The sequence below is a fragment of the Schistocerca gregaria genome, chromosome X, assembly GCF_023897955.1.
Source record: "Schistocerca gregaria isolate iqSchGreg1 chromosome X, iqSchGreg1.2, whole genome shotgun sequence".
Classification (NCBI taxonomy): Eukaryota; Metazoa; Arthropoda; class Insecta; order Orthoptera; family Acrididae; genus Schistocerca; species Schistocerca gregaria.
The window spans coordinates 373,180,266-373,192,620 of record NC_064931.1 but is presented as its reverse complement, the minus strand read 5'-3'; the positions used below and the strand labels follow the sequence as shown (position 1 = coordinate 373,192,620).

Here is a 12,355-nt window from a genome sequence, read left to right as displayed (position 1 = left end):
TATCCTGCACCATACAAAATCAGCCGTTTTACATCATTCGTACATATATAGCAAAGTCAGACAGCACCGTATACACTCTTTGCATACGCTCCCTGCGAGGTCGGCGGTCATCCACCCCAGAAGGGTGACCAGAGCGCCCTCAGTGGACCGAAGTCACTCTCAGAACTGTTCTGCAAATTCGGATTAGTTCCTCCTCGGCACAAATACATTACTGTTTCTGGTCCAGACCTGCCTGCTTGCTTGCTTTTCTACACCCATATCCAGATTCTGGGATTACAAGAACACATGTATTTTCGCATGGTTTGCCATAATATTATACCATTTTCGCGGTACTTCTCGATATCAGTCACACCCTACCGATCGCTCGTTTAACACAATTCCGAAGATATAGACTGGAAATTATTTCTCTAAAAACTCGAAAGTTTAGCTAGGTGGAGCGTGCTGTAAACCACTGACCAACTAGAAAGTTGTCACGTCTGCGAAGACATTTACACAGAAACTCTAAAAAATAGAGAATGTCCAAAAGAACAGATATCACCTTCATATACATATAGTTCAGGCTCACCGGCCATTTGACCATCTCCTTCTGTGTGGATGCACAAACAGTGCCTGAACTCATATGGGAATCGGCAGTAAAGCCGCGAGTAATGAGTATGATGGGCAGGGGAACTATGAATATAGTGTGGGACAATAAGATGCGAATGTGGGTCTCACGGGAGGCGTGCCAGAGATAAGTCCCTGCAGTCTGTGTCCTCGGTGGCTCAGATGGATAGAGCGTCTGCCATGTAAGCAGGAGATCCCGGGTTCGAGTCTCGGTCGTGGCACACAATTTCAACTCTCTCCGTTGACTTATATCAACGCCTGTATGCAGCTAAGGGTATTCATTTCATTGTAATTTCATTCTAACGAGCTGCACCATCACCGATGGTATCTGTTCTTTCGGACAATTCCAAAAGAACAGATACCATCTTCATATATACATACTTTATAAGCCTGATGCTCAAGGCAAACCTATCACGCACCCCCTACCACTAACTGATCGCTGGCGATCCGAAATAATACTGACCGAAAATCAACGATGGGTGGACATGTCTCATAAGTTTTTCTTGCGAGTTCTACCACCGTGTCTTAGAAAGAGAGGTATAATCGTCTTACAGACCGCCAGACGTTAAAAAACCCGATCGCAACAACTACTGTATGTTTTGTCACAAGCGGTCTTGGTTCTACATGTGCACACAAGTTTCCATGCTAAAAGCTATACCAGCTTTATAAACCCACACATGGCATTACCTACGAATCACGTGATTTTTCCAGACAAAGACCGAGACGGTGATCGTAGTAGGAGTTTATATTATCAGACCAGCAGTCTGGTTACACGTAGACCATGATGCGACCTCGTCATGAAATCGCTGTATTTTGAAAGTGATTCGGCTAAGGAATGTGGTATGAAACCACTATTTGCAACCCCACCCCACCCCCCTCCCACCCCCCGCCACGCCGCCGCCACTAGATATTTCTCCAGTATTTGTATTGTATTCTGTCTAAATACCATGTCAGAGGTTCTGCAATATATCCACTGAGTTATAGGAGATGACTAACTGTGGTGATGGTGTGCTGATTGAGATAGAAATATACACTAGCTTTTCATATCTCTAGTTTTACGCTATCTGCTAGAAATGATGTCTATGATTTGGAATCAAGTCTTTCCATTCAACCACATACCTGCATTGGATCCTATGGGGAAGTCCTCTAATCATGTTTCTGGCACTCTCATATCTCTAACCGAGTCACCTTACAGAAACACTAGTGAATCATATTTCTGGCACTCTCGTATCTTGAAACGAATCACCTTTCTCGAACCTGTCTGCTACAGTAAAATTCCAATGTGGTTTTAATCAGTACCTACGCATCTTGTGACTGCTGCCATTTCCTCAGCTTTGCGCATATGATCGTTCCAATTTAAGTTGGAACTGGATAGAAGTTGGAGAAAGTCATATCCACCACGTTCTACAACCCGTGTAGAAACAGAGCAACCAGAGTTAGTGCGACAGGTCCGTGTTTTGACCATTCGGTGGAAATGGGCGCATCATGGTGCGTAGCCAAACGACATACCGATACTACAGTCCAAAGCAGAGCTACATCCCTCAGGTCCCATTCATGTCTATCAGGCCAACATGCTATCATCATTATTCTGTACCATCTATCAGAGAAAAATTACGAAATATAAAAGCTCCACTAACTTCATCCAATATAGAACTTGATAAGATTCTTACCGCATATCTCTGTGCCCATATATAAAAAACAAATACCATCTGCATGCTGGCATCGAGCACATGTGACAATCCTACTAAATATACAGGTATTGATCAACTGCACAGACCAGTTTAAAGTTTCATCACCTGTACAGTAGGAGGACGACTGTATCCCATAGACTTTACTGTAAATCGCAAGAGACGCTTCCTGTGACCCCGTGTAGCTGTTTGAAACAACGTTCTTTTCCCCCCTGCTCTAGCACGCTTTGTACACTGCCATACGTTTTGTTTTTCCGCCACAACTTCGAGGTCTGTGTCAGGTTCTAAGCTGACATTAACACGTTCTGATCGACAGCCTCTTGCAGAAAACTAGACACTGTGACGCGATTGACGATATTCAAGAGCGCTACTGCCACGTCAGCTGATGAAGCGAGTACCATTACCCATGATAGCGGGAAAGTGCCCCCCCCTCCCCCCCCCCCCCACACCTGCCAAGCCCCCCGTGGTGGAAAGTTTGAATTTTGGAGGGAAGATAGGTCAACTAGGCTACTTCTACATTTAAACTCATCTGTCACAGTGACGGAAGAGCTGATGGCTCTGTGTTCCGTTTCGGCTGATTCCTCATATTACACTTATGTACTGTTTTTACTGTTTTGGTGCTAGCCATACCCAGAAGATGTCACCTATCCACAAAACTCTTTCTCCAACTCAAGCAAGCATTGTCAGTCAATCATTATGTGGTAACCAACAGTGTGTCAGTGGACAGATGGGATGGAAAAGAGAGCGCCGATATACTGAAATAATAAGCATAACAGTTGACAGTGTGAACAATTTTAGAAAATTTACTGTAATTTCAACACCAACCAATGATGTGCCAGCATGTTTCACACTTTCAGTATCATAGCTAAACCACCTCTTCTCCACATTGCGAGTATCATTGCGAATGTAGATAGATGACAGTGCAGTACGCCCATTAATTGTTAATTGTCGAACACACACATCATCAAATATACCAGACAGTGCTCTTAAAATTTCTAGCACCTTGAGCATAGTGCATAATTTACGATCTATCTCTATGCGGGTGGGAGTCACAGAGCATTCTTGCCGTCTTAGGCTAAAATTAGTGACTAAAAAGTCTCCACACACTGTCTTTGACCAGCCCGCCCTGCAACACCATTACCGACTTAATCTGCAGCTGACCGGAAGTAGACCGCTATATTCCGCGTCTAGTGAATGAATGGAGCTAGCCGAGTTCTCGCCCATCCAAGTACACAAGATTTCGCCATATGCTCCTATGTCGAGGATGTTAGCACCCCTTATCGGTGTATAGTAACAGATCTGGTTAATTGATTTATGAGGGACTTGGTTTCTTTCAATTGCTCAATTTGGTGCGTAAACTCGTTAGTCAACATATTACACTCTACTTAACTAATGTTTAACTGTTCCAGTCTCTCTTTGCACTGCTGTATAATTTTTAATCCTACTCTTTGTACAGCGTGAAATTTGTCATCTAACGTTTTCAGATTTACATATGTTACCAATTTCCATGTTGTACTCGTAATTTCAACGTCGCCTCAGTGATGGTAATATATTCCTGGTGATACTCTTATCTGATCAATCTTCACAAGTCCATCCATATTTCCTTGCCCGTGGCAACTGTAAACCAACCATCCATTGATGATGATTAGAATCCACGTCATTAGGATTGATGCCATCCTGATGGGTCTGTAATACAAATCTTGATGTTACCTGTCTAGCTTCTTTAGTAATATGGTTTTAATCTATTTGCACGCACGTTCAATTCCTCTCCCCTTTTCGTCTATATGATTATATTGGGCAGTTCCACTTTCACTATCTCATATGGGCCTCTCAACTGAGAATATAAGTTTTTTGATCTCCCACGTCGTATTATTTCGTCATGCAATAACACTCCGTCGCCTATTTGAAAAGCTCTCTGATGCTCTGTTTTGTCATAATGCACCTTGCCTATTTCTTTGGTCTCTCTTATTTTTTCTCTCGCTACTCGTTGCGCTTCTTGCATCCTAGATTTTACTTTGTATACATAATCGTCGTAATCATATCCTGTTGTGGCTGTCTCCTTTTGCAATATTCCTAGTACGTTCACTGTTCTTCCGAACATTAATTCAAACAGGGCATAGCCTGTGTACTGCTGTGTGGTGTTGTATTAAATACAAAACAACTATACGATATCCACTTGTCCCAGTCACTATGATCTTCCTTGATGAAGTGCCTTAGATACTCTACTAAGGTCCTGTGCGTTCGTTCCAATGCTCCATTTGTCTGCAGATGAAATGCGGTCGTTTGTATCTTCTTTATCCTTAATAATTTAAATATTCTCTTGAACACTTGACTTAGAAAATTTGATCCCTGATCTGTCAATAATAGTGAAGGAATACCAAACATCAAAATAACTTCTTCTATGAACTTCTCGGCTATTGTGACCGCATCTTGTCTCTCTGTTGGAATTGCTTCTGTAAACTTGCTTAAATCGTCCTAAAATGTAAAAATATATCTGTTCCCTTCCATGGTTTTGTCTAATGGACCAATTACATCCATATAACATTTATCAAACACTGTTTCTGCCATATCCGTAATAACTAATGGCATTTTTGTTTTTCCCTGCGTAAATTTGTTCCTTTGGCATTTATCACATGTTCTAATATTCTTTTCAATATCTTTTCTTTATTCCTTTCCATGTACCATATCTTTTTAAACGATCCAGTGTTCTCTGTATTCCTTGATGTCCACGTAATGGAGTGTCATGTACTTTCTTCATAATGCCGGCCTTTTGTTCCTCGCTTAGCTCTGTGGTGTCTTCATTTAATGCCGTGTCCTCATTTATTCTTCTAACTGGTTCTTGTTTTCGATTACCTGTGCATCTTCATCGCTGTACCTTATTCTGCTTAAGTCAACTGCATTGGCATTTAATATTTCTGGCGTATATACAATCTCGTATGTATATTCTTCTAATTTTAATCTCCATTTTAATAACCTGGATGATGGATCTTTCACACAAAAAACCATGTTAAAGGCTTGTGATCTGTTACTATTTTAAATTCTCTTTCATACACATATGGTCGAAGTTGTTTCGTTGCTCATACTAATGCTTAACATTTCAGCTCAGTGGCTGGATAATTTCTTTCTGCTTTATTTAATGTTCTGGAGGCGTACGGTAGGTCGCTTACAATGTTCCCTCGTGACAGTATTGCACCAAGTGCTATTCCACTTACGTCTGTCGTAATAATAAAAGGTTTGTCGAAATCAGGATACTGCAGAATGGGAAGATTGATTAATCTTTCTTTTAATTATTCCAATGCTCCTTGCTGTGCCCTTCCCCATTCATATTGTTCGTCATCCTTTAATAATTTATGTAAAGGTGCTGCAATTTCACTGAAATCCTTTAGAAATTTGCGATAGTATGCTACGAGACCTAGATATCCTTTCAATTCCTTCTTTGTCTTTGGTACTGGGAATTTCTTTACCTTTTCTACATTCCGCTCATCTGGCTGTACTCCTTCATCTGTTATCTTATGCCCCAAAAATATGACTTCGGTTCGTAAAAATTCACACTTGTCTGGCTGTAACTTTAGCCTGTGTTCACGTAATCTATCAAAAATCTCTCGTAATTTTTTATTATGTGCCGGCCGGAGTGGCCGAGCGGTTCTAGGCACCACAATCTGGAGCCGCGCGACCGCTACGGTCGCAGGTTAGAATCCTGCCTCGGGCATGGATGTGTGTGATGTCCTTAGGTTAGTTAGGTTTAAGTAGTTCTAAGTTCTAGGGGACTGATGACCTCAAAAGTTAACTCCCATAGTGCTCAGAGCCATTTGAACCATTTTTTCATTATGTTCTTTTAGCGAACTTCCATAACATATTACGTTGTCTAAATACACTAAACTCTTGGTTCCTTGTAATTCTGATAACACTACGTTCATTAATCTCTGAAACGTACTAGGCGCTCCTTTTAAACCCATAGGCATTCTGTTATAATGTTGATAATTAGCGCTGAACGCTGTTTTCTCCATGTCTTTGGTCTCCATTATTATCTGGTGATATCCGCTGGCTAAATCCAATCTGGAAAAGTACTTGGTTGTCCTAGATGCCTAATATTTCAGATGTATTCGGGATCGGGAATGCTTCTCCTACTGAAATCCCGTTTACTTTACGATAATCCGTCAAGGCATCTACTTTCCTCGGGATTAATGGAATCGGCGCATTCCATTGTTTTTGGCTTTCTACAATAATAACGTCTGCTAGCATTTTTTCTACGTACTCTCGTAATGCTTCTTTCTATGATTCTGGTATTCTATATGGTCTGACATTGATTACACTTCCTGCATGCTCTGGCAGTATCGGAAGACTATGTTCTCCCATCTCTGTAAATGATAATTTATCTCCTTTTAAATGGAAGACATCACAGTACTCACTAGACAGTTTTTTCACTTCATATTTCTCTTCCTCATTTAAATCACCCACTCGTAATGGGTCTCTAACCTGTACAGTACGATTCTTGTAATCCATTGCCTATTCCGGCGTTTCATTTACCCTCCTTACTGTTGCTTCCACATATAATGGTTCTGTGCTTAAGCATACAGAACTCACATCACATTTTACTTCATTAGCATTTAACATATTAATAATACATTTCCCTTGAATGTTTTTCACTATTGCTTCTGGAATGTACATACCTTTAAGTACTTCTTGTTTCGGTATTATTACATCTCCTCCCTCGGGATTTCTTTTTTTTTGTGTGTGTGTGTTTAGTTAATCTAATTATCATTACTCTTTCTTCCCTAGGTCCGATTATTTCCCTAAGTTTGCGTTGCGGGAGCTCTAGATCTGGTGTCCTTCTATGCTGTGACCTTAACGTGCCGTACTCAGCTCGATATCGTCGTGGTAACGTGCCCTTGGCCCTGCCTTGCTGTCCTTCTAGTTCTGTTACTAACGGAATGTCATGCCCATTCACTCTGTGTTGTCTCCTGTGGTAATCGATTATAGCTCTCTGCCGTTGTAGAAAATCTCTTCCTAATAGTCCATCATATGGAACATCTGTTCCCTTGCGTAATACATGGAAAGTCTGCTTACCCAACACTTTTCCGTTTAATCTTAAACTGAATTCCGCTATGCCCATTGCTCTCAGAATCTCTTGCTTATATACCGTTCTAAGTCGCGGCTGACCTTCTATAAGATCCGTTCGGGATAGTTCCATTCGCTGGCTCCTCAAACACGTAAACACTTTAATGTTCGATTTCTCTTATAGGTTTCCACACGATGTTACCACTTACGTATAGTGGAAAGCTCCCTTTACCGTCAGGGCTTGTGCCTCTTGGCGCAGTCTCAAATAGATCCATCTCGTGTTTAATCCGTGATCCGACTTGCTACTCGATATTCCTCCTTTACGTAACATATGGTAAATTTCTGTTGACGTCCAACTGCGGTTCAAATGTGTCTTAATGAGCGCGTATTGATCTTACGCATCTTATATCTCTTCCCTTCACAAATATCCCTCAGTACGGTTTCTCAATTCTTGAACTCTGATACTTCTAATTGCATGAAGTTACAGTTGTTCTCCTTTCATTTGATCTGACAAGTACAGCTCGGTAATTTTTTTTTTCTTAGAAGTGGACAGATACACGCACAATATAACTTTCCAGAGATGTATAGCGTCCACTGTCCACACCCGATCACAGTTCAGAAACTATACTATGCCCACATCAGTCCTCCATAAAATGATGGTTAGTAACGGAGAATACCTCTTACAAGGAAACATAAACAGTTTATGAGATACGACATATGTTACGAATAGCTGTCCGATTTGCGCACGCGGGAAAGAGTGAGTGCGCCACATAGTTCAATTTTCTGGAGAAGAGACATAAATATGATCTCCTCCCAAGTTTAAGGAAAAATTTAATATGTTATTTACATTTCGCGCGCAACAATGTGTGACTTAACATGAACCAAACCTATAGGCATAGAGACTCCTATTTTTCATTGCAAACTATTCGAATTTCGTGTGGCAGGTTAATTAGTTTTGAAATATTGCAATAACTACTATGATTAACGAAAACGATAGGAAAGCGACGAATGAACTGTAAGATGCGAAAAAAATAATTTTTTTATCTAATACTTTCTTTAAAATCGATTGAGAAACACCACACACCAACCGGCGTGCACGCGCTGCCGTTACCGCAGTGTAGTGAGCCGGACAGCAACAAGTCGATATCCTTCGCTCTGTTTCCAGCTGTCTCACGCTGTCATCCAGTGTCCGGGTAACCTGCTTCCGCTACCGTGCGCACTCTAGGAAACTCGTCATAGACGGGACATTAAGCCCCCGTTCTTCTTCCTGTCTAGCTTCTGTCTCTAGTAGTTACTGCAAACGTTAGAGCAGATTGGTGTTCCCATAGGTCGGCGCAGGAGTCGTCGGACAGGATGCCGCAGCTGCACGAGGCGGCGATCCGAGGCAGCGCGGAGGACGTGCGGAGGCTGCTGGCCGCGGGCGCGCCGGTGGACGAGCGGAACGCGGCTGGCTGGACGGCGCTGCACTGCGCTGCGGCGCTGGGCCACGAGCTGGTCGTGGCGAGTCTGCTGCGCGCCGGGGCCGACGTGGACGCGCGGGACCGCTGCGGCGACACGCCGCTGCACAAGGCGGCCTGGATGCGGCGCGTCTCGCCCGCCTGCTTACTGGCGGCCGCACACGCGCACCTCGACGCACCGGGGGCGTCGGGCAGCACACCGCTGCACTGCGCCGCGCAGCTGGGCCACGCGGAAGTGGTGCGCGCACTGCTGCAGCTCGGTGCCGACCCCACCGCCACCGACCACTCCGGCAAGACGCCGTTCGACCTGGCCGCGCGCTACGGCAGAAGCGAAGTCGTCAACATCCTCACATAGTCACCATGTGTCGCGTATTATACTGTGTTGAGTGGAGCTTTACACTGAGGCGACGAAACTTACCGGACACCTCTCTTTTTCTTTTTTTTTATGGTCAGTAGTGGACCACAAGGCTGGAGTTTATTCTCGGTGTGTGATAGGTACCCACATGTTTATATCTATCTAACAATTTACTATACACTTTGTGAGGTAGCTGGACGCTCATTGGATCCTTTGGTCCTCTAATTAGGGACGTTTTTTTCATTACAATATGAGTATTTGGTATTGTAGAGACCTTTTCTTAATTCGTTCCACGAGCTGTGGTACTCGCAACTTTTTAATGATTGGTGCACAAATTTATGGCGGGTGCCAGTGGACCAAGGTGTCGTGTACATAGTTCCGCGTAGCCAGTGCGTACACAACTTCCCCACTAGAGCGCGCCCTGCTAACCACAACAACGCAGCCGTAGCGCTCGTCCGTCTCCGCACTACGAGATGGCGCTGCCTTAGAGATGGACCAAATTCTGCTCCGTCGATCCGCGTATTAATATGTAACGCAGCCAATGAGATTGCTGCTAACGTAGGACCTTTTCTGCTCGCGGATCACACTCGTGCAGTGATATCTGAATGCGCGAGGTATTAAACGATTGTACAGACCTCCGATCAGTCAATCTACACCAGTCTGTACCAGTCTGCATTAGTCTGTACCAGTCTATAGTCAAGTTTCAGTCTGTGCCTAATAAGATTACCATATTCCTGTACAAAGCCATGAAGATAAATGATTAGACACTTTGTCAAGTATCAGAGATATGTGAGAATAAGATTAACGTATCAAGACCAAAGGAACTTCAGATTGTCAATTGTAAACAGCATCCAGAATCAAGTTACGTAATGTCTATGCTTTTTATTATTTTAATAAATGTGTATGAAAATTAATCAAGTTCTGTTTAAAGTTGGTCACCGTCAATCTGCTACTCTAAGCGTGCAAGTGGCATTTCTATCGTCTGACCTAACAGCAGAAGATAAGCACGCCACGATAAGACCACGAGACATATTGCTGACACTCGTCTACTTCGCTAGAGCGACAAGTCAAATAATCTGCTGGTGTGTGTACGGGAAGGTCTTACAGTACACACACCACACATAGTCACCACGTGTCGCGTATTATAGTGTGTTAACGACTGTGCTGTGTGGAGTTTCACAATAAAATGGACACACATAGCTGCTTACAGGCGTTGACATACGTCAACGGGGACAGATGAAAATGTGTGCCCCCACCAGGACTTGAACCCGGGATCTCCTGCTTACATGGCAGACACTCTACCCACCTGAGCCACTGAGGACACAGAGTAGCGTGACTGCAGGGATTTATCTATGGCACGCCTCCCGCGAAACCCACATTCTCAACGTATTGTCCCGCAATACATTCGTAGTGCCCGCGCCCATTATACTCATTACTCGCGGCGCGTTGCCGATTCCCGTAAGAGCTCCTCGGGCTCTGTTTGTCCGAAAGAACAGATACCATCTTAGTATATATATAGTTAAGGCTCACCGGCCACTTGACCATCTTCTTCTTCTGTGCTAATGCACAAACAGTGCCCGAACTCTTACGGGAATCGCCAACGCGCCGCGAGTAATGAGTATAATGGGCGGGAGCACTACGAATGTAGTGCGGGACAATACGTTGATTATGTGGGTTTCGCGGGAGGCGTGCCAGAGATAAATCCGTGCAGTCGCGCTATCCTCTGTGTCCTCGGTGGCTTAGCTGCCGGCACTGTAGCTCAGCGTGTTCGGTTAGGTTAGCTACCCTCTGTAACAAAAAAACTGAGTGAATGGATCAATGAAGAACCTAAATGGGTGTCATCGGACGTCCATCTCGAACAATATCGAACAAAATGACATTAAAAAAAAAGTGGATAGAGCGTCTGCCATGTAAGCAGGAGATCCCGGGTTCGAGTCCCGGTAGGGGCACACATTTTCATCTGTCCCCGTTGACGTATGTCAACGCCTGTAAACAGCTAAGGGTGTTCATTTCATTGTAATTTCATTCTAACGAGCTCCATGGTCACCGGACATGTCCGAAAGAACAGACACCATCTTAGTATATATAGAGTGGAGCTTTACACTGAGGCGACGAAAGTCATGGGATACCTCCTAATTTCTCTTTTTCTTTTTTTTATTGTCAGTAGTGGACCATAAGACTGGAGTTTACTCTTGGTGTGTGATAGGTACTCACATCTTTATATCTCTTTATCTAACAATTTACTATACACTTTGTGAGGTAGCTGGACGCTCATTGGATCCTTTGGTCCTCTAATTAGGGACGTTTTTTCATTACAATATGAGTATTTGGTATTGTAGGGACCTTTTCTTAATTCGTTCCACGAGCTGTGGTACTAGCAAGTTTTTAATGATTGGGGCACAAACTTATGGCGGGTGCCATTGGACCAAGGCCTGTGGCTCTTTGTACTTATGCAAGCGCTGGAGTTGAATGGTGCCTATTAGCCGGAGCTGCAGTATTTCATCTCTTCAGTGGTTCACTTTGTTAAAGAGCTTTGTGCCATAGTCTGTTATTTTTTCGTGCGTGTATATCTGACTTAGAACTTCGTGTAGCTCCCTGATTCTCGTCCATTGAGGAGTACCCAGCGACCACTTAGGCACAGGTTCTGAACTGGTTGGAGTGAACGTATTTGTTATCGCATGTGACTCGCCACGTTGCACAGCGGTAGACGAGTTTTGACTGGGCTGTCGATCTACAGAGTTGGTACTTCTGCTTGGCGTTGAGATGATATCTGTTTGGCGTTGTGCCCTGTTTATTAGCTGGTCCTGGTTGCGGCCCGACATTACAAATGCAGTATCGTCGGCAGATAAACTGCAGGTCACCAGAGGATCGTTTGTAGGTCATTTATATGTACGCTGATCAGCAGTGGTGAAATAACAGATCCCTGTCGGAGACCTGCTTCTGATGTTTCCCTCGATGAACGTTTGCCGTCCACTGTAACGTAGTTTTTTCCTTTTAGAAAACTATCTTAATAGCTACACGTGACAGTCCGGTAAGGGTGTTTGACAATATAGTTGCGATATGAGATTATCATGCCATTCTGCGTCGTCCACCTTTACGATGTCAAAACAGTTTCTGGTGACACTTAAATGGTATTGCACTGCTCATGACGCAACATTCTGAACATTTTTTGCTTTTTGTTAATCGGCTGTGAT

General features: G+C 43.6%; 1 protein-coding gene across 2 annotated transcripts in view; it reads left to right on the top strand.

The window, feature by feature from the left end:
- Nucleotides 1–10,324, top strand: part of LOC126299133 (speckle-type POZ protein-like) — a 97,457-nt gene extending 87,133 nt beyond the window's left edge. For both annotated transcript variants that reach the window (XM_049990879.1, XM_049990878.1), the window contains exon 3: nt 8,678–10,324. In XM_049990879.1, coding sequence (XP_049846836.1) covers nt 8,678–9,161 — 484 coding nt within the window. In that variant the 3' untranslated portion in view covers nt 9,162–10,324. The remainder of the gene's footprint in view (nt 1–8,677) is intronic.
- The last annotated feature ends 2,031 nt before the right edge of the window (nt 10,325–12,355 follow it).